General features: G+C 35.2%; 1 protein-coding gene across 1 annotated transcript in view; it reads right to left on the bottom strand.

The window, feature by feature from the left end:
• The window catches only part of SHOC1 (shortage in chiasmata 1), a 115581-nt gene extending 93108 nt beyond the window's left edge, over nt 1–22473 (bottom strand). The window contains 4 exon segments of the mRNA XM_037797427.1: nt 12723–12907; nt 16251–16338; nt 19916–20039; nt 22429–22473. Coding sequence (XP_037653355.1) covers nt 12723–12907; nt 16251–16338; nt 19916–20039; nt 22429–22473 — 442 coding nt within the window.
• Between the last annotated feature and the right edge of the window lie 454 nt (nt 22474–22927).

The raw sequence follows: 22927 nt of genomic DNA, 5'->3' as shown, positions 1-22927 counted from the left end.
GTGCCAGTACCATGCTGTTTTGGCAACTGTGGCTTTATAATAAGCTTCAAAGTCAGGGAGTGTAAGTCCTCCCACTTGGTTTTTCTTTTTTAGAGTGTCTTTAGCAATTCGAGGCATCTTCCCTTTCCAAATAATTTTGATAACTAGCTTTTCCAAGTCTGCAAAGTAGGTTGTTGGAATTTTGATTGGGATTGCATTGAATCTGTAGATGAGTTTGGGTAGAATTGACATCTTAATGACATTTAGTCTTCCTATCCATGAACCTGGAATATTTTTCCATCTTTTAAGGTCCCCTTCTATTTCTTTTAGTAGAGTTATGTAGTTTTCTTTGTATAGGTCTTTTACATCTTTGGTTAAGTTTATTCCTAGGTACTTGATTTTTTTAGTTGCTATTGAAAATGGTATCTTTTTCTTGAGTGTCTCTTCAGTTTGTTCATTTCTAGCATATAGAAACATTACTGACTTATGTGCATTAACCTTCTATCCCGCTACTTTGCTAAATTTGTTTATTAGCTCTAGTAGCTGTATCGTCGATTTCTCAGGGTTTTCTAGATATAAGATCATATCATCTGCAAACAATGACACTTTTACTTCTTCTTTTCCAATTTGGATGCCTTTTATTTCTTTGTCTTGCCGGATTGCCCTGGCTAGCACTTCCAGCACAATGTTGAATAACAGTGGTGACAGCGGGCATCCTTGTCTTGTTCCTGATCTTAGAGGGAAGGCTTTCAGTCTCTCACCATTGAGTACTATGCTGGCTGTGGGTTTTTCATATATGCTCTTTATCATGTTGAGGAAGTTTCCTTCAATTCCTACCTTTTGAAGTGTTTTTATCAAAAAGGGATGTTGGATTTTGTCAAATGCTTTTTCAGCATCTATTGAGATGATCAATTGATTTTTCCCTTTTGACTTGTTAATGTGTTGTAATACATTGATTGATTTTCTTATGTTGAACCATCCTTGCATGCCTGGAATAAACCCCACTTGGTCACGGTGTATGATTTTTTTAATGTGTCTTTGGATTCGATTTGCAAGTATTTTCTTGAGGATTTTTGCATCTATATTCATTAGGGAGATTGGCCGGTAGTTTTCCTTTTTTGTAACATCTTTGCCTGGTTTTGGTATTAGATTGATTTTAGCTTCATAAAATGAGTTAGGTAGTGTTCCATTTTCTTCAATGTTTTGAAAGAGTCTGAGTAAGATTGGTGTCAGTTCTTTCTGGAAAGTCTGGTAGAATTCCCCTGTGAAGCCATCTGGCCCTGGGCATTTATTTGTGGGAAGCTTTTTGATGACTGATTGGATCTCTTTGCTTGTGATGGGTTGGTTGAGGTCTTCTATTTCTTCTCTGGTCAGTCTAGGTTGTTCATATGTTTCCAGGAAATTGTCCATTTCCTCTACATTATCCAGTTTGTTGCCATACAGTTGTTCATAGTATCCTCTTATAATTTTTTTAATTTCTTCAGGATCTGCAGGTATGTCACCTTTTTCATTCATTATTTTGTTTATATGGGTCTTCTCTCTTTTTGATTTTGTCAGTCTAGCTAGGGGCTTGTCAATCTTGTTGATCTTCTCAAAGAACCAACTTTTGGTGATATTTATCCTCTCTATTGTTTTTTTGTTCTCTATGTCATTTATTTCTGCTTTAATCCTTGTTATTTCTTTTCTTGTACTTGGTTTAGGATTGGTTTGCTGTTCATTTTCTAGCTTCTTCAGTTGATCCATTAGTTCTTTGATTTTGGCTCTTTCTTCCTTTTTAATATATGCGTTTAGTGCTATAAATTTCCCCCTTAGCACTGCTTTTGCTGCATCCCATAGGTTTTGGTATGTTGTGTTCTCATTTTCATTCGTCTCCATATATTTAGCAATTTCTCTTGCTATTTCTTCTTTAACCCACTGATTGTTTAGGAGTGTGTTGTTTAACCTCCAGGTATTTGTGAATTTTCTAAGTCTCTGATGGTTATTGACTTCTAATTGTATTCCATTGTGGTCAGAGAATGTTCTTTGAATAATTTCAATCTTTTTAAATTTATTGAGGCTTGTTTTATGTCCCAGCATATGATCTATTCTGGAGAAATTTCCATGAGCACTAGAAAAGTATGTGTATCCTGGTGATTTGGGATGTAATGTCCTGTATATGTCTGTTAAATCTAATTCATTTATCAGATTGTTGAGGTTTTCAATTTCCTTATTGGTCTTCTGTCTGGTTGATCTATCTATAGGAGAGAGTGATGTGTTGAAGTCTCCCACAATTATTGTGGAAACATCAATTGCTTCCTTTAGTTTTGCCAGTGTTTCTCTCATGTATTTTGTGGCACCTTGGTTGGGTGCATAGACATTTACGATTGTTATTTCTTCTTGCTGAATTGCCCCTTTTATTAGTATGTAGTGGCCTTCTTTGTCTCTCAAAACATCCCTGCATTTGAAGTCTATTTTATCTGAGATTAATATTGCTACACCTGCTTTCTTTTGGCTGTAGCTTGCATGAAATATTTTTTTCCATCCTTTCACTTTCAGTTTCTTTGTGTCCCTGTGTCTAAGATGAGTCTCTTGTATGCAACATATTGATGGCTCATTTTTTTTGATCCATTCTGCGAATCTATATCTTTTAATTGGGGAGTTTAATCCATTTACATTCAACGTTATAACCGTGAAGGCATTTCTTGAATCAGCCATCTTATCCTTTGGTTTATGTTTGTCATATTTTTCCCCTCTGTCTATTAATATCCTTTATTGTACCCATACCGAATCTCTTTAGTACTGAACCTTTCTCCAGGTCTCTCTGTCCTTTCTTTGTTTCTCTGTCTGTAGGGCTGCCTTTAGTATCTCCAGTAGGGCAGGTCTCTTGTTAGCAAATTCTCTCAGCATTTGTTTGTCTGTGAAAAATTTAAGCTCTCCCTCAAATTTGAAGGAGAGCTTTGCTGGATAAAGTATTCTTGGCTGGAAATTTTTCTCACTCAGAATTTTAAATATATCGTGCCACTGCCTTCTTGCCTCCATGGTGGCTGCTGAGTAGTCACTACTTAGTCTTATGCTGTTTCCTTTGTATGTGGTGAATTGCTTTTCTCTTGCTGCTTTCAGAACTTGCTCCTTCTCTTCTGTGTTTGATAGTGTGATCAGTATATGTCTCGGAGTGGGTTTATTTGGATTTATTCTATTTGGAGTTCGCTGAGCATTTATGATTTGTGTATTTATGTTGTTTAGAAGATTTGGGAAGTTTTCCCCAACAATTTCTTTGAATACTCTTCCTAGACCTTTACCCTTTTCTTCCCCTTCTGGGACACCAATGAGTCTTATATTCGGACGTTTCATATTATCTATCATATCCCTGAGGTCCATTTCGACTTTTTCAATTTTTTTCCCCATTCTTTCTTTTATGCTTTCATTTTCCATTCTGTCATCTTCCAGGTCACTGATTCGTTGTTCAACTTCCTCTAGTCTTGTACTATGAGTGTCCAGAATCTTTTTAATTTGGTCAACAGTTTCTTTAATTTCCATAAGATCATCCATTTTTTTATTTAGTCTTGCAATGTCTTCTTTATGCTCTTCTAGGGTCTTCTTGATTTCCTTTATCTCCCGTACTATGGTCTCATTGTTCATCTTTAGTTCTTTGAGTAGCTGCTCTAGGTTCTGTGTCTCTTCTGGTCTTTTGATTTGGGTGCTTGGGCTTGGGTTATCCATATCGTCTGGTTTTTTCATATGCTTTATAATTTTCTGTTGTTTTTGGCCTCGTGGCATTTGCTGAATTTGATAGGGTTCTTTTAGGATTTGTAGACCAATTGAAGTCCTTATCTCTGATTTATCGGATCTACAGCTTTGTGGAGTACACTTTCTCTAACTAACCAGCAGGTGGCGTCCACGAGCCACCTGTTCTCCACAAGCCAGTTCTCCCCTGCTTAGCCTTTTTGGTGAGTGGGGGAGTGAGTCTTGTGGGGTCCAATTGGTGTACCAAGCTTGCGTGTGTAGTTGGTGTTGCCTGCCCTGTATACGGGGCGTGTTTCTGGGCAGTCAGGGAGGGGGGTTGGCTCTAACAATCAAATCTCCCTGGTGATCCTAGAGTTTTAAAGCTGCTGCAATAGTCTAATCCTTCAGTTCAGTCCTGCCACAGTTTGTCTCTGCCACTGACCCACAAGTCCTTGGTATTGGCGTATGGCTCCAGAGACTTGCAAGTGGGCCCCTCTTCCAGGCCATGCACCCCGGGTCCTCTGTTGAGGGATGACTGTGCTATGTCACAGGTGAGTGCCGTCCCCCCAGGGCAGTTCTGGGCTGCTGGGCTGTGTAGGGAGGCTCCCAGTCTGCTGAAATGATGGCTGAATGGGGCTTTGTTAATTCACACTGCTCTACCTTCCCAACTCTGGGACAATCAGCTGAGGTTGCAGGGAAGGCTAATGTCCATGCCCAGTTTTGTGGTGTGTGCCTGTTATTTGAAGCACTTCCGTCACACTGGGTTGTCTGGGCAGTTCTGGGCTATGGGGCTGGCGATGGGCAGGAGTGTTTCCTGTCCACCAGGATGATGGCTGTGAGCGGACACCCCCCTTTTCTTGAGAAGTTGTGGTGTTTAGTGAATTTTCTCAGCCACTGGATTATTGCGTTTTGTCTCAGAGCTCTCCTAGTTCTGCTCTTGACTTGACCTGCCCAAACAGTAAGTCTTTGAAGCTTTCTGTATTGGCTTCTTAGAGTAATTGTTTTAGAAAAAGAAAAAAGGATTAAAAAAAAAAAAAGAAAAAAAAACGGGCCCTCCTCAGAGATCTAATGGGTTATTGAAATGCTAAGAGACAAAGCAACCAGGGCCATTAAGGAAAGGTCCACAGGGCAGAGAGATCAGCTTTTCTTTGGGATTTGCATATGCGCCTCAGGGCCCTTCCCCTTTCTATGTTCACCAGAACTCCAAAAATCCTCCGCTTTTATTTTGGAGTTTTTCGTGTTGTTTTTTTTCTATGCCTGTCTCCTCTCTGCTGGGCTGGCTGCTCTCAGATTCTCTGGTGTCTGGTCTCAGTCTATCTATGGTTGGATTTTGGATCAGTAGAATGAGTTTCCGATAAGGGCTGCCACTGCACTTCTCCCTTCTCCTTCCTGGAGCTGACAACCCCTCCTCCCACGGGACTGAGCCTGGCAGGGAGGGGCGCGGGTCCCCTGGCCGCAAAAACTTACAGATTTCGCTGATCTCAGCAGTTCCACGTTTTCATGAGTGTTGTATGAAGTATGCCCAAAGTCAGATTGCTCTGTGGTGTCCAGTCCACACAGTTCCTGGCTTTCTACTTACTTTCCTGGAGGAGTAACTAAAACATACAGCTCACCAGTCTGCCATCTTGCCCCGCCTTCTGCATCATTTTAACACTTAAGGTCTTCAATTCATTCCCCAGACTGGCATGTAGGGAATGGAAACAGTCTACAAAACCTACAATGAAACCAACTCTGATTATATCACTATTGTACTACTCATATATAGATGCTGTCAAATTAATTAAAATGAAAGTTATATATCAAAATGTCTACTTGAGAAGTGTGCTATATCTCACATATTAAGAAACACTACTGCTAATAGTTAATCACTGAGATAAATTTCTCCTCTCTAACCTCACGCTACCATGTTTGGGTTATGTCAGTATCTTGGCTAACTGTGTCAGAGTTTGAACAGTTTCTGGACCAAGGAAGGGGTATAAATCCTGACCCCACTGTTGGAGTGGAAAGAATAAAAGGAAGCTGCAAGCAGGATCCCCAAAGCAAAAGCCACCCTGAGAGGGAAGCCAAGGTCTCTTGTTCTGGGCAGTAGCCTTTCAGTTCAGTGATGATAGAATGGCATGGGAAAGTGATAAGCATGGAGTTTTCATGTAGTAGTATCTCCCATGGCCAAGTTCATTATCAGTATGCATGTGCCTAATAAATACGTGGTGTAAGCCAGGCACCCAGTGGCTATCCATTTGCCTGTTGCTAAAGTAAAGCAGCAAAAGAGAACTCCTGATGTAAACCAGCTTTCTATGAGACTGTTTATCTGTATCTGTCAACTTCCTGATTACCTCATGGCCAAGAGCTTCCCATGACACATCAAAGAAATGTGGCCAATAAATTCTATGTCTAAGCAGGGCTTATTTGAGAAAGTTAATGATGGTGCATTCGTATAATCCATCCTGTAAGTATTAATGTTACGTCAAATATTAATGATAAAAACTCAAACAGCTTTACTTAGTAGCCCTATCTCGACCCTCTACCAGCAAACACAGACTCTCCCACCATCTTCCTGTTGTAGAGTCTCTTCCAGGTATTTCTGGGAGTCCATGGGGACAGTACAAGTTAGTTGAGGTCATTTGCCAAACAGTTTTTTGATGGAGCCACTTGAGGGCAGCATTTTACCACAATCAGTGCTCTTCATAAAAGTTCTTGCAAGATTCTTCATAAAATGCTGTAACAAAGATTATCTACTAAGGGAGCTACTTCCTTATATTTTTATGGCTAAACAGCATTTCCTGGAGGTCTTGCTTTATTACAACTATTAGTGTACTACACACATGAGGAGACTGTTTTCCTCTATTTTAAGAAGGGTTTTACATTATCACCAGGAAACAAAAGTTTTGGCTAATTAACTATGAAAAGAAGCAGAAAAGTTGAGGTTTACTGTTTGGAAAAAAGGTTTATTATTTATTACAGACAATACTTCTCCTTACCTAGAAAACCCAAGATATTTAAATAGTCACTAAGTTGTCTGATTAAAAAAATTTATAAAACCAATAGTTTTCCAACATACAAAAACCCAGCCATAAAAATAACAGAGATCAAGGGAAGAGATGTTTATTTCATGCAGGATCTATATTTTCTGTAGCATACTAAATAATTTAACTTGTTTGGTCAGTTTATTCAAACACCATAAGTACATAGAACTTCTAATAGGATGTGAGATTTGATAGATTTTTACAGGTTAGGGTGAAATCCCAATACATCCCAAAGTAATTTGGGCAGAGAATAAAAATGTATTTGCAGGGCCCCCCTGAGGAAATTGGGAAAAATGCAGAAATGTTAGACTGGGCTTTTACTGATAGTCTCACAAACATTGAGGACTACCAATTTAGTAGGCCAAGACTTCGATCTGGGGGCTTTCCCTTATAAAGCTTGTTATTGCAAAGGAGAGGCTAAGCCTAGTTATAATTGTGCCTAAGAGTCTCCTCCAGGGAACCTCTTTGTTGCTCAGATGTGGCTTCTCTCTCTTTAAACCTATGACTTTCAGGGGTGTAAATACCACTGGCAACACAGGACATGACTCCCAGGTATAAGCCTGGATCCAGCATCATGGGATTGAGAAAATCTTCTTGAACAAAAGGGGGAAGAGAAATGAAACAAAATAAAGTTTCAGTGGCTGAGAAATTTCAAATGGAGTTGAGAGGTCACTCTGGAGGGCATTCTTATGCACTATATAGATGTCCCTTTTTAGGTTTTAGAGTGTTGGAATGGCTAGAGGGAAATACCTGAAGCTGTCGAACTTCAACCCAGTAGCCTTGATAAGACGATTGTATAACTATGTAGCTTGCATGGTGTGACTGTGCGATTGCAAAAACCTTGTGGCTCACACTTCCTTTATCCAGTGTATGCACAGATAAGTAGAAAAATGAGGACAAAAATTAAACAAAAAATAGGGTGGAATGGGGGGATAGGATGTTTTGGTGGTTTTTTTCGGTTTTCTTGTTTTTTTACTTTTATTTTTATTTGAGTAAGGAAAATGTTCAAAAATTGATTGTGGTGGTGAATGCACACAACTACATGATGGTACAATTGATTGTACATTGTGGATGACTATAGGGCATGTGAATATATCTCAATGAAAGTGTTTTAAAAATAGGAAAAACCCTCTTCATAATGGCCAACAATATATTAAATATTGAGGAATAAACACAAAAAATGTGTAGCAAGTATATGCAGGAAACTACAGTACTTTATTGAGGACCATTTAAAAAATAAAACCAGTTGAAAAAAAGGCAAGATAATTATGTTCCTGGCTAGAAAAACTAATTATGGTAAAATTTTCAAAGGATCCCACTACCATTTTACTTTCACAAGATGTCTGTTTTGGAACTTGAAAAAGTAATTCCAAAATAAAAATGGAAGATTAAAAGGATGAGGATAGGAAAAAAAAATTTTTTAAGTAATGAGAGGAGACTATTAATACTTGTTATAATTACATATAAAATATTAAACCTGTATGATACTGCTACAATAATAGGCAAATCAATAGAGTATGACAGACAATCCAGAAACAAGGAGCATATGATGTACTTGCCATTTTTAATTAGTGGGGAAAGGAAGCATTATTCCATAAATGATGTTGGGACAACTGCCAAGACATTTATTGAATGTGGTTTCCTCTGGGGAGTAAAAACATAGGGTGGATAAAGAAGCTAGGGGACTGCTGCTCTTTATTATAAACCTTGCAGAATTATTTGACTCACCACTCTAAGTACATACATAACTATATTTTTAAAAAATAAAAATAAAAGCTATATTCAGGCAAGCAAAAGAAATAAAAGGCTTCCAAATTGGACAGAAAGAAGTAAAACTTTCCCCATTTGATAGGCTACTACATACAGAAAATTCTGAAAAATCCACAACAAAGCTCCTAGAGCTAGTAAGTGAATTCAGCAAAGTGGTGGTGTACAAGAACAATATGCAAAAATTGGTAGCGTTTCTATACACTAGTAATGAACAATCAAAGAAGACTAAATAAATGGAAGGACATTCCGTGTTCATGGGTTGGAACACTAAATATTGTTAAAATGTCAATTCTACCCAAAGTGATGTACAAATTCAATGAAACTCCAATGAAAATTCCAAACAACCATCTTTGAAAAATAGAAAAGCCAATCTTTTCCATTATATGGAAGGGTAAGGAGTCCTAAAGAGCTAAGGCCACCTTGAAAAAGAACGAAGTTGGAGGATTCACACTTCCCAGTCTTAAAACTTATTACAGTGAAAGCATAATTATGCATTTGTACTGGGAACAATTGATTGTTCATTTACGATGGATTGCATGGTGTGCGAATAAAACTTTAAAAAATAAACAAAAGATACAAGTGCTGGAGAAGATGTGGAGAGAGAGATATACCTACTGTTGGTAGGGAAGTAGAACAGTGCAGCCCCTCTGAAGGGCAGTGTGGTGGATCCACAGGAGGCTAAGTATAGGGTTGCCATATGATCCTGTAACCTCTTACTAGGTATGTACTCAGAAGAGCTGAAAGCAGGGACATGAATAGGCACTTGTACACTGCTGTTTATGGCAGCAGTAGTCAGGATTTGCAATGGATGGAGGTGGCCTAAGGGTACATCGACAGGTGAATGGAAGGGTGAAGTGTGGCATATACATACAACTTAATACTAAGTAGCTGCAAGAAGAAATGAAGTCATGACACATGCAAATAGGTGAGTGAACCCTTGAGGACATTATGTTGAGTGAAATAAGCCAGAAACAAAAGGACAAATACTGTGAGGCTTCATCAATACAAACTAAATCTAATGAACAAGCACTGAGAATTGAATTGGAGAGTATAGGTACCAGGGAATAGAATGTGGACAGAGATTGACGATGCAGGAGTGTGGAGTGTACAATGATGCTTGTTGTAAAGATTCCTAGATTGTAAGCTCTTACAGCAGTCTCATCTATTCCTGAGTTTTGACTGCTATTTAAGAGATGTTTATTTGGTCCAAAATTTATATTCTCTGTAGCACACTTTCTAATATAAGCTGTATTGTCATTGTCTTTAAACAACATGGATATATGGAACCTAGAAGAGGGAATGAGATGTTATTCTGTACAGCTTAGTGCCATACCCTGAGGCACCCCAGAGTATTTCAGGCAGAAAATAAAAAAGTATTTGCAAAGTTCCCTTGAGGGACTGGGGAAAATGGGGAAATACTAAACTTCCTCTCCTGGAGAATTCCTGATATTCTTGCAAGCATTAGGGAATCCCAATTTAATAAAACAAGCCCTTGATCTTTGGGCTTGCACTTATGAAACTTATTCCTGTAAAGGAGAAGCTAAGCATACTTATAAGTATACCTAACCGCCACCCCCAGAGAACCTCTTTTGTTGCTCAGATGTGGCCTCTCTTTCAGCCAACTCTGCAAATAAACTCACTACCCTCTCCCCTACATGGGACATGACTCCCAGGGGTGTAAGTCTTCTTGGCAATGAGGGACAGGACTCCCAGGAGTGAACCTGGCCCTGGCATTGCGATTGAGAATGCCATCTTGACCAAAAGGGGGAAAAGAAATGAAACAAAATAAAGTTTCAGTGACTGACAGACCTCAGATAGAGTGGAGAGGTCAATCTGTGCATCATATAGATTTTCTTTTTTAGTTTCTAGTGTATTAGAATAGATAGAAGGAAATACCTGAATCTGTTGAATGGTAATCCATTAGACTTGATTCTTGATGATAACTGTATAACTAACTATACAGCTTGTATCATGTGACCATGTGATAATGAAAACTGGGTCACTGACACTCCCTTAACCCAGTGTATGGGCAGATGAGTACTAAAATAATGACCAAAAATGTATATAAATAATAGGGGGGTTGGGGATAAGAGGTATGGGTTGGTTTCATTGTTCTTTCTTTTATTTTTCTCTTTATTTCAGAGAACTGAAAATGTTCTAAAATTGACTGTGGTGATGAATGCACAGCTATATGATGATACTGTGATTGTATACTTTGGATGGATTATATGGTGTGTGAATATATCTTAATAAAATTGTATTAAAAAAACATATTGTATGATCTCACTGATAAGAAATAATTAGAATAAGCAAACTCATAGAGCCAGAATCTAGAATACAGGTTATCAGGGGACAGGGTAGGGTAGGGAACAGGGAGTTAAGACTTAAAATGTACAGAGTTTCTGTCTGGGACAACGGAAAATTTTATGGATGGTAGTGATAGTATCATGACATTTTAAATGTAATTAATAGTACTGCATTATATATTTGAATGTGGTTGCGAAGGATATTTTAGGTTGTGTATATGGTATTAGACTAAATATTTAAAAAGGGACGATCCATGAAAACTGCACAGTATAGGCAGTGAACCCTAAATTGAACCATGGACTGTGAAAAGAAAAAAATATTTAAATTTGTTTATATGTTCCCAGGATATCTGGATGGAGATTCAAGAAACTGGGTACATTTATTAACAAATAATAAAAAAATAAATTATCGGTAATTTTTCTATAATAACAACCAACAAACAATAAAAGGAAATCACCTATAGTTTTTTTATGTACTAAAGAAACATGTATTTTGAGTTTTTTTGTAATTTTTTAATATTCCTAAGTTATAAAAATTCATAGTTATACTTGAATTTCAAAGTATAATATACTCCTTTTGATTTCACAGTGAGATCAAGGTATCCACAAATTTTGCAGCAATCAACATAACTGCAAGGAAACCAAATGAAATTACAAATCTAAATTTATAAAGTAATGGCTAATGACATAGGACCCTTGAGGAAATATAGGATAAGGACAATTGATACATATTTGGGAAATCTAAGCATACTTTCTTTCAGTAAATAGTAATAGTAAAGTAGGAAGACAGTTCAAACAGTCTCTGATTCTAGTTGACAAATGGTATTATGAAATTTTTCAATAGTTTCTAGTTTGCCACACTAATAATAATAGCTGTGTTTGTGTAGCCTGTTACATTTTATAAACCACCATTTTACATATACATATATATTATTTGACCCCAATAAAAATTTTTACAAGAAATTAAAAGAAACTAGAGAAGAAAATTAAAAAAACAGAAAAATTTTAATGATTTTCCAAAAACTGTACCACTTTTTAAGAGTATAGCTGGCCTGACAATTCAAATCTTCTGACTTCAAATGCAGACTCTACTATACCACATTCTGAAGTTTAGTCTTTCATACCATCTCTCTCAAACTGAGAGAAATTTATTTGTTGATATATATCATCACACCTACTTTCTAACACTAAAAATCGTACTCACAATTTATGTATCTATAGAAAAATAGTAAAAGAACAAATTATTTTTCATGCTTTAGGTACAGCACTTTTTAAATGGTAGCAGCAATTATATAATAAAGCCTTAAGTTTTGTAATTTAAAAAGGGACTAGGCTGTAATACACAGAAGAAAGGTTGTTTGCAAAAAGGTTTTATATGGTTGAAAGAATTCAGCACCCTCTGCGATGAGAGATTTGTAATATAAATTTGGAAAAAAAATACTTTTAATCATCATTCCAGTAAGTTTGTAAAACTGGGAGAATCTCCTGGCCTAATACTATCTATCTCTACTTTGAATTATGGCTAAACATAAATTAGATAAGATTGAAAATCTTTAGCATATTTTGAAAAAATAAAATACAACCATCATTTCATAATCTAGTAATTTAACGTTACACTGGATTCCTGTGTTATCAGACCTGTCCATAGATGCTAATATCATTGTAGCATTATGGTGGGAGAACATTAAGATAAAATTTCTATAGGGTATAATGAGGGCCAGCGAACTTAGACTCCAAAAACCAACTAATGTACAAAAAAGGGGATTAATATAAAAGAGTAAATATTTCTCCAATGTTGCAAAGCTTAGAATTTTAATTTACAAGTGAATATCTTTAATAAAATTTAAAAAAATTTAAGTACAATTAAATAAACTCACTGAAGTGAAAAATCTATACATGAGTAAGAAATATCTTATAACAATGGAAATAACAAATGCTTTACCTTGGTTCTGTGCTTGAAATACTGGACACTTTTCTAAACAGCTGACAAGTGTAAAGCCTTCATTATAGTCCTTTTGGGTGTATAAGCTGGCTTCTTCTACTTCAGTTTGGGAGTTTGGGTTTGAACTTGGAACAATTTCCTCAAATTCACAATTAATCAGGATCATCATTCCAGTAATTGTTTTCCTGTGACATTACAAAATTACTGATTTATGTATGTCCTACTCTAAAACATTTTTATTAACAAATAATATGTGTCCATTTTAGAAAAATTATCAAATACCAACAGACAAAAATAGAGGAATATCACCCTTAGCTCCACCACTCCAGAGATAAATATAAAAATTATGTGAATTTCTCAATTGTTCTTGAATAATAAAAAAACAAAAATGGGTTTATGTACATAGTATTCTGTAATCTGTTCTTTCCTGCTAAGCAATGAAGCATGTTTCATGTCAATCAATGCACATTCATATAATTTTTGAATAAATGAATAAAATCCCATTGTACTGGCAAATCATAACTTATTCAAACAGTTCCCTATTGTTGGAACTTTAAGTTTGTTGTACATTCTCTTTTCACCGGTGCCTCCTCCTATGCCTAACCTGTAGATACTAGTGTTTCCCAGGTTTCTGGTTTAGATTGTCTTTGCTTTCTTTCCATAGCATTCTTTTTGGGTAAGTTCATCCACTCATACATTAATTCCTTCACTCAAAATATATTTATTGACTGTCTACAATGTGCTAACATTATTCTGGGCACTGAGATTGGAGTGGCAAATGAAATAAAGTCCATGCCTTCATGGAGCTTTCCTGCTAAAAGAAAAATAGATAAATCAATATACATTATATCAACTGTTGAATAACTGTTATGAATAAAATAAAACATGATATTAGGACATCAAATAACAGCCAGAGGTGTGCTAAGAGTTAGACTTAGAGAAGCAAACTTATTGCATGGTTTTCTCTGATCTTTTTGTATTTTGCCCTTGTCTCCATAACTCAATAGCTTCAACTCCACCTTGTAGTCTATCTATCAAGATATCTTCAGTTTTCTTTGTAAAGTCTTATATTTATTACAATATCTAACAGGTATTTAAGATGTCTTTTACACTCTGCTGGTTGGTTTTTTTTTTTTTTTATTAGAATAGTTATTAGTTATGCTAGTGCTCTGTTGCAAAGTTTCATAACTTTGACTATAAACCTTTTTTCCTGTATGCCTTGTTATTTTTAGCATGTGATTTTGTAGAACATATGGTCTTTTAGGAACACAGCAGAAAATGCTTATACATGTTAAATCACAGTATACCAGTAACTTAGCAAAAGTAAGACTTGAGGCCTTCAAATCAATATTAAGAAATAGCAAAAGGAACAAGAAACAAAGAAATGTGAGGAAGAGCATAAAAGCAAAATTTAGGAAATCTAGGAAGAGCTAATGTTCAGAATATTTATTATAAAGTTCCACTGGGTAACAAAACTCTATTGACTCCTGAATTAATTAGAATTAAATTTTACTGCATGAGAAGAGAACAAAATTAGTCATGACATACCACATAAAATTTTGAGGTCAGCTATTCATGGCTGGTAAGGCAGATCTACAATTTGTCAGGGGCTGAGTCTCCTTTTACCTCTACTCTGCCAAACTTAGATTTAGTTCTTATTAGTATAATCCAAGATGACTGCTTGAGCCAGACATTACATCAGGATTCCAGCAACAGAAAAGAAAAAAGTGAAGAAGAACATGCTTCTTTCCTTTAAGGATGTGCCCCAGAAATCGCTTTCTGCTTATTCCCACTGGGGAGAATTTAGTCACATGGCTATGCTGGGCTACAGGGGAGGCTGAGAAATTTCACTTTTAGTCTGGGTGGTGCCACAGGTTTTACCTTATTTGCCATGGAGAATATCTTGGTACTGCAAAATGAATGGAAGATCAGATATGATACCAAGTCTTCATTCCCTCAGGGCCTCCCATTATTTTCATATATGAATCCTTCATATGAGCCAAACTAGCCTAATCACTGCCTTCATTGCTTAGTCATTGATTATTCCTGCTTCCAAGCCTTGAGATCTGTTGTTTCCTCAGCCTGAAATGTTTTCCTTGGAGTCAGTTTCTCCTTCAATGCACAGCTCAAGCTCAATTACTACTACTTTCTAATGCTGATCTCTCCTGCTTATGAATTCACAGCCATACCACTCCAACTCACAAAGCTAAAAGAGATCTACTACTCAAAGTAGGTCCTTGGCCAGCAGCATCAGAAACATAGAGGGGCATATTAGAAATGCAGAATCTCAGGCCCTATCACAGATCTACTCAATCAGAATCTGCATTTTTAACAAGACCTTCAGGGGATTCATACGTACATTAAAGTTTGAGAAGCACTGATCCATTATTCAGTATACAGTTGAAGAAAATGAGAAGCAGAGAGATAAAATGACTAGTCAAGTAGTTAGTAGCAAGGTCAAGACTTGAAATCTTACATCTTTTCATTCATAGTGCAGAGCTCTTTTTACTATTCCATTCTGTTTCCTTACTCCTCGGAGTTTAGTCATGTGACAGATACTTTGTGCTGGCCTTATACCTTGTGACAAACATTTTGTTGATCATCTTCTATTATTATTTAATTCTAATATTGTTAAACTTTTCCTATGTTTATATATTATCTTCCTAACCTGACTTTTAAATTCATAGATGGTAGAAATGGTATATTGAGCTTCTCAGTATTCAGAATGTGGATAAATTTAAACAGCTATTTGTTTCTTTCAAGAGAAACTAAGGAAAACTTAAATTACTAAAACTTGAAAATGTGAAGAATAACTAAATTCTTTTCTGGGTCTGATCAGCACTTTATGCATAAACTGAAGCAACAAAGTAAGGATCTGCATTTGCACTGAAGTTTTGACATTAACAATGTCGAATGGGTCAGATGTTCTTCATCATATTATGCTCTGTGTACCTATCTCTGTCATTGTACTTTCCACATTGTATTACAATTATTAATTTATTTACTCTCTGTTTGCTTGAGTTCTTTGAGGGTAGAGACTGTGCCTTATTCTTTTTTTGTATCCTGTTTCCAGCACACAGGAGATACTTAATAAATATTTAATGAATGACTTTACTATAATGAATAATATTTTTGGTAACATACATTAGAAAATAGTCTTAAGACTGTATTTACACAATAGGAAATAAGTCTGATTTTAATAAAAAGGACTTTCTATTGACACATTCTACAGAAAGTTTAATTATTGGTTAAAAACAATAATATTTGCTTTATTTCTGCAGGCCTTTGGGACACAAATGCATAGAGAACAGTCAAGATATGATAAATGAGGGAAGGATTAAAAAAAGCATATAAATCACTTCTACTAATCTCTCCTTTAGAGTTCAGATTGGGGCTTTTTTTGTCAGATTAAAGAAGACAATCTGAGAGGAAATAAAGGAAGGCATTTTCACTGTCCATGAATCTGGAGAACTTATTCTTTATCACCTTCTACATGTAAAGGGAAAATTTGAGGTTAAAGACACATACTTTTCAAGGAAATCCTCCACGAAGAGACTTGCTTTCCACTGGTCCAAAACTGAGTTATCTGTCATTCCCCAAACAGAAACAACTGAGACTAGAAAAAGAATGGTAAATATTAGCCTCTAGAATTGTATTTTGTACTTAATACCAGGAAGCCAACCATTCAGCTTTTACATTATGGCATTATCTTTATTTGTTCACAAACAATTTTTTTCAAAGTGATACCTGATTCCAAATATTTAATAGCTCATTCATTATTAACAGAAAAAATCTACTTACAGTCAGAACAATATCACTTGAACATAACACCCTCATTTTTGCAACCTCTCTTTCAATATGGCACTACCCTCCCGGATGGTCCTGTTCAACCACTCATGTTATACCTCACAAAGCCTTTCTTAATCATTTCAGCTCTGATATATTCCCTTTGAAAGTCCATAATGTTATAGCATTCACTCTGGTACTTAATCATACAGAGTCTTATAATGCTATTTAAAAACTGTATGTACCTATAGCTTGTCTCTCAAATTAGACCTTTGGTTCCTTAAGGAGAGAGTTGAAGGTCGTATTAGTGTCAGGGAATAAGCAACTGAGTTAAAAGTCAGAGGACCTATATTCTACCACCAATGTTGCCTTCACTAGTTTTGTTACCTTGAACAAATAAATCACTTAGCATCTGAGTCTGTGCCTCATTAAAAAAAAATATGAAAGTTTAGCAGTTAAAAGTACAGGTTCTGGAGTCACACTGCCTAGATTTAATCCTTGTACTGCCACTTACTAACTTCATGACCTTGAGTTAATCTCTTAACCTCTTTGTACCTCAGTTTCCTTATGTATAAATTAGGAATAATAATAGTAACATTTTACAGAATTGTTGTAAAGATTAAACTGCTTAGAAAAGTGTATGACATATTGTAAACACCCATTAAATTTTGGCTGTTATTGTTATTATTTTAAAAAGAATAAAAGAAATAGGAAAAAACAATAAACTTTTCTTCCTTCTGTTCTTTTACAGAAGCAGTTGGATGAAAGCTATTCTTTATCTTATTTCCAACCTCATGGAGAACATCAATCCTACTCACCCTTCCATTTTCACAATATTAACCATCCTCCCTTACGTCCTCACTTCCTTTCTCATGCAGCTTAGGCTTCACAGCCAGTGTCACCTCTTTCCATTGTACTAATTTAGGAAAACCCCTACCATCAGATTTGTATATGTACACTAGAATAGTTGAGAATTTTGGGGTAAAAAACTCACTCAATCAAGCTGAATGAACTCATTTCAAATTGTGACCATAAGTCTAAGATGGGTACCCAACACTGATAGAGGATACTAGGATATCTTCTTAATGAAATTGACTGTTTCACTCTTTATGACAATGATTTTGCATATTCTCCCCTCAACTCTTCCATTCCCATTCCTTTACCCACTCTCAGTTTGTGGCCTTGCCTTCAAATTGAATAAACAGAGAGAAACTATTTCATCTTCCACCACCAATTCTACCAACCTATTGGCATGAGTACTTAGAAACCCTGACTTCTGTCTATAGAAGTGGAAGAGCTATCCTGGCTCCTAGCTAATACCAACTCCTCCAGTTGTGCTCTCAATCCTATCCCCTTTTATTCCTAAATGATTCTTTCTTTCCTGCATCATTGTTTTCTCTCTTTCCACCAACATCATTTCCACTGGCAAACAAGCATTTTACATTCTCTCTCCTTATCACACATCTTTAAAAAAAACACAGCTAAAAAACCCCAAACTCTCTTTACCCTACTTCTCCATTCATTTAGCACCTCATTCTTCTGCTTTCCTTCACAGCAAAATTCCTCAAAAGAGTTGTCTATATTCAACATCTCACTTCCTTACTTCCCATTTTCTTACCGACAAACACTAATCAAGGTTTTATCAAGGTCTTATATCAAGGTCTTCAGTGACCTTTATTTAGTCAAGTTAATGGTCTTGATCTGATCTTACTTGACCTTCTAACAGGAGCTAAGGCATTTGACTACTTCATCCTTCTTCAAACACTTTAGACTTCTTTAGACTTCTACCACCACACTCATCTGGTTTTCCTACCTCATTTGTCTTAGGTGTTCCTTCTTCTCTATTAGACCTTTCACTGTTGGAATGTTTCAGGACTTTATCCTAGGTTTTCTGGTCTATACTCATGAGCTCAATGACATCATCCAGTTCCATGACTTTAAGTACAATGTATATACTTACAACTCTGATTTGAAACTCCAGCTGTGCTCCAGATTAATAAGCCAATGGGTTCCTTAATATTAAGCATTTAGATGCTTAATAGTAATTTTAATCTGGCCAAAGCAGAATTATCGATCCTTGCCACAAATTGGCTTCCCCATGAGCTTTTCTCTGTCTCAGGAAATGGCACTGCTATCCACCTAGTTGCTCATGTCAAAACCCTAGGAGACATTCTTTATTCCTCTTTTTTTTTTAACCCCCTCACTGCTGGACTTCTAAAATTATCCCAATTTTAGTCACTCTCACATCTCCATTACTATGAGCCTATTCCAAGGCACCATCAAATTTTTTTCTCAAGTTTAGATTAATTGATTAGATTCCAGACCATTACAATGGTTTCCTGATTGATCCCCCTACCTCTACTCTTGCCTCCCAACCACCATCCCTTCTATTCTCCAGAAAACTAGAATGGTTTTTCTAAACCATAAATCAGATTTTGTTACCTATTGCTAAAATTGACCAATCATTTCGACATCAGTCATAATAAAAATAAATAAATAAACAAACTCCATACTACGGTCTACAAGGCCTTCTATCATTCAGCAATTGCTTACTTCTCTGATCTCCCCTTTTCATCATCCCACACCAATGGCCTAATTTTATGGTCCTCATACACATTGAGTTCATTCCTGAGTCAAGAAATTTGCCCTTGCTTGAGAGGCTTTCTCCCCAAATCTTTTCATGGTAGTTTCCTTCTCATCATTCTAGTCTCAATTTGAATGTCTACCTCTTCACAGAAGCATTTCCATAAGCTTCATAGGAAACAGTACTCCCCACTCCTGAATTATATATCATATTACCCTATTGTATCTTCTCTATACATTTATTAATACCAGGTATTAGCTTACATATTTAATTGTTTACTGCTGCATTCCACTTACCAGTCTGAAAACCCATTTCTATTTCTTATTAATAGCTATGACCTCAGCACCTATAACAGACCCCAGCACACAATATATGCTAAATAAATGTTTTTAACTGACTTGACTCCTCTAAGAAGGCTCTCTTCTTTTTGATAAAAGCAAAAAAAAAAATGATATATGGCATATATATATTTAAAAATAATTTTACATTCAGAGTATCATTACAATTTAAAGTAGCTCCTCAACAGTCAAGGCCAAAATCCTATTATAATGCAATAAATGTTTACAGTGTTTTAATATTTAGACTTCATCATCTACATATCTTTTATTTGTTCTATTCAAATTTTAGTGTATCTTTCCAATTCCTAACTTTGCCACCTAAATTCTGCAATTAAAGTATTAACCTATAAATTCCTTGGAATTTTGATATGAATAAATACAAGTTTTATTTAACGAGAAATCATTGCATTTTAAAAATAATTTACTATACTACACTGTGGAATAACTTTTAAAACAGATTTCTGAGAAATAAAACCAAAATATACCTCTTGTCCATGGCTTCCGAAATTTATCATCAGTAACTCCTGCATGAAAATTTTCATCTTGATATAAATATGAAGGAAATCGAAGTAATAAAGTGTCTCTGTGAAACTTCTTTCTAACTATGTTCTATGTAAGAAAGTAAGATTATAAAATCTATTTTTATCAATATTTTTAATAAAAATCTATTTATCAATATTCAGAATATCAGAATTATCTATTTTTTAAATCTGTATTTCCTTTCTTTAAAGGCAATACATGCTCATTATAAAATATCAAATAATCCATAACTATATAATTGATAAAGTCAAGGTTCCCAATAAACCAAGATCTCTGATAATCCCTAGAGATTATCAGTACTAGTTTGATGTATTTTTTTCTAAATCAGGCAAAAATGTGTGTATGTGTGTTTGACAAAAAAAAAGAAAAGGAAAAAAAAGGATCACACACCATTCATATACTATTAAGTAATGTGCTTTTTGATTTAACAGTGTATATGTGGATATCTTAACTTTTGCTTTCTATATCTTTGCAGTATTTCACTTGTTACAACCAGAAACTGTTTTTAATTTAAAAATATATCTAATAATGAAAACTGTTTCTTTAAAAGGCATGTTAAATTGGTTAAGTAAGCTTCTAAATTGGTCAAAGTTCTCTATAACTTATCCCTGCTTTTCCTTCCAACTTTATTCCCATCATTCGTGAACACTCTTTAAATAGGCTAGTATCCTTCCTAACCCCTTTAACATTCAGTGGTCATTCCCTCATCAATACCATGGTCCACGGGGTACCTCTGAAAATGTCCCATTATTCTTTGCTACCTATCAAAATCCTAGTCATCTTTCAAGGTCCATGTCAAACAATATCTATTTTATGAAGTCTTCCCCAGTGACTCTCAGTTTCCCACAGAATTCATTATTCTGATGTATTTGGGCAAATGATAGTTTATTACATCATTCCCCAGAAGTTTTGTTTGCCAAAGGTGTTACAAGCAGTTAAATAAGAAGTCCTCATTATCCAAGAATAAATGGCACAGAGAAAAGATCACTTAAAGTCAATTTACAGAATATGAGGACTAAAATTGGTCATATATTTTGTCATATTGTTTAATCCACACAACATCTAGTCGGTGGTTTGAAATACAATTAATGTGATTATTTCGTTGCAAAACAGGCTGGAGTTCACAAGACTGGTAGAACTGTTTTTCCAGGATAACCACATATGTTAAGTGGTCTTGATATTTCATAACCATATTCATAGTAAATAGGACAGAAGTGTGATTAACACTTTATCTTAAAAAATGAAATGAAAATTTATGAAAATTAAGTTTACATCTAGCAAAATTTAGCTTATAATTATAATTGCTTTTTGTCATAATTTCCTCACAAACTATATTATGTGACAATATGCATAATATATTACTTCACCTTTAAATATAAGGAAGATATTTTTAGAAAATATTTGAAAAACATCTAATTTTGCAAGATTTTCATTTGATAATAATTTTGCCTGTGATTTAAGTATTTCTTCAACACTGTTTTCAAGGACTTTACAAAATCCTGCTTCATTTGGAAGATTTTCCATTGACAAGTAACAAATTTGTATTGCATCATAGGGTGTGTACACCTGACAATCAGCAAGAAAATAAGATACCATGGCCAAAGATAAAAGTTTGAGGGTGTTTAAGTGTAGACTAATTTTGCAAGTGATCAATATATTTGTAAGTATGTTTGTGTCAAGATGACATCTGCTTCCCTACCATGCATATCTATAAAAATACATTTGCTTTCCTCATAACTGAGAAAATAAAACCTGAAGATGCTGTATGTCTTTCTTATTTCTTATAAAATGTAACACAATTTTAGTTATATTGGAGAATTTTTTTCCTGGTAGATGGAGACAAGGTTATGAAGAAAAGCAAAATTTGACTTGTCAATGAAGATCATAAGAACAATGAACTCCTGAGGAGTTGAACTCTACTACCACTACTCCAAATAGTTTCTTAATTTTCCTGGGTTTGAATCTTGGCTGTAACATTTAAACAACCTATCTAACTTCTGGACCTCAGTTTCCTAATCTGTAAAACTGGAATAATAATAGGTATCTACTTCATGGAATAGTTTTGATGATTGAATGATATAATCCATCAAAATACCAAAGTTTTAACCCTAGTAAGTACTCAAAGCCTGCTGTTAGTATTATCATAAAGATAGCTGGAATTTCTTTTTCCCCCACTCCTTTCAAGAAAAATTACCCAAGATTGTAAATAAAAGCACCCCAAACTTGCCAAGAGTTTTAATTTTTTTCTGCTGATAGCTTCAAATCACATTGTGAAGTCAAACTCACTTCTTTCTAAAAGTGGCATTTTAAGGTTTATTAGAAGTTGGAAGTAATTTTAAATGAATCTCAAAGTAACCAGACTCTTTAAGTTGCTGCAAAATTATCATATACTGTATGCAGATAACATTTTTTTATATAAAATTCTTAGTAATAAAGTAGTGAGCCAGTAGAATTCTACCTCATATAAATAGTCTATTGCACAAAATTTGAATGCTGAAAACATCTTCTTTCTTTTACAGGAGTACAAATTTCAACATCTAGAAACATAAAAATTAAAATGAACTGTTGGTAAAATAGCAAAGTCAGGAACAGAAAACCTCTCTTAATCACAATATTCTGGTTCACTTATTATTTTTTAAAAAGTCTGATAAAAATTAACTATAAAAATAGCAATTACTATGATTTTGAATCTAACATGAAAAAAATGTATGTCAATATAAAATTGGTCATATATTTTGTCATACTGTTTAATCCGCACATCTAGTTGGTGGGTTGAAATACAATTAATGTGATTATTTCATTGCAAAACAGGCTGGAGTTCACAAGACTGGTAGAACTGTTTTTCCAGGATAACCACATATGTTAAGTGGTCTTGATACTACATAACCAAGGACAAAATTCTGCTAAAGCAGTGGAATAGGATTTGGGAAATTGTTTCTAGTCTTTCTTACTTATAA

This window comes from Choloepus didactylus, chromosome 10, assembly GCF_015220235.1.
Source record: "Choloepus didactylus isolate mChoDid1 chromosome 10, mChoDid1.pri, whole genome shotgun sequence".
Classification (NCBI taxonomy): domain Eukaryota; kingdom Metazoa; phylum Chordata; class Mammalia; order Pilosa; family Megalonychidae; genus Choloepus; species Choloepus didactylus.
This window is presented reverse-complemented; position numbering and strand designations above follow the sequence as displayed.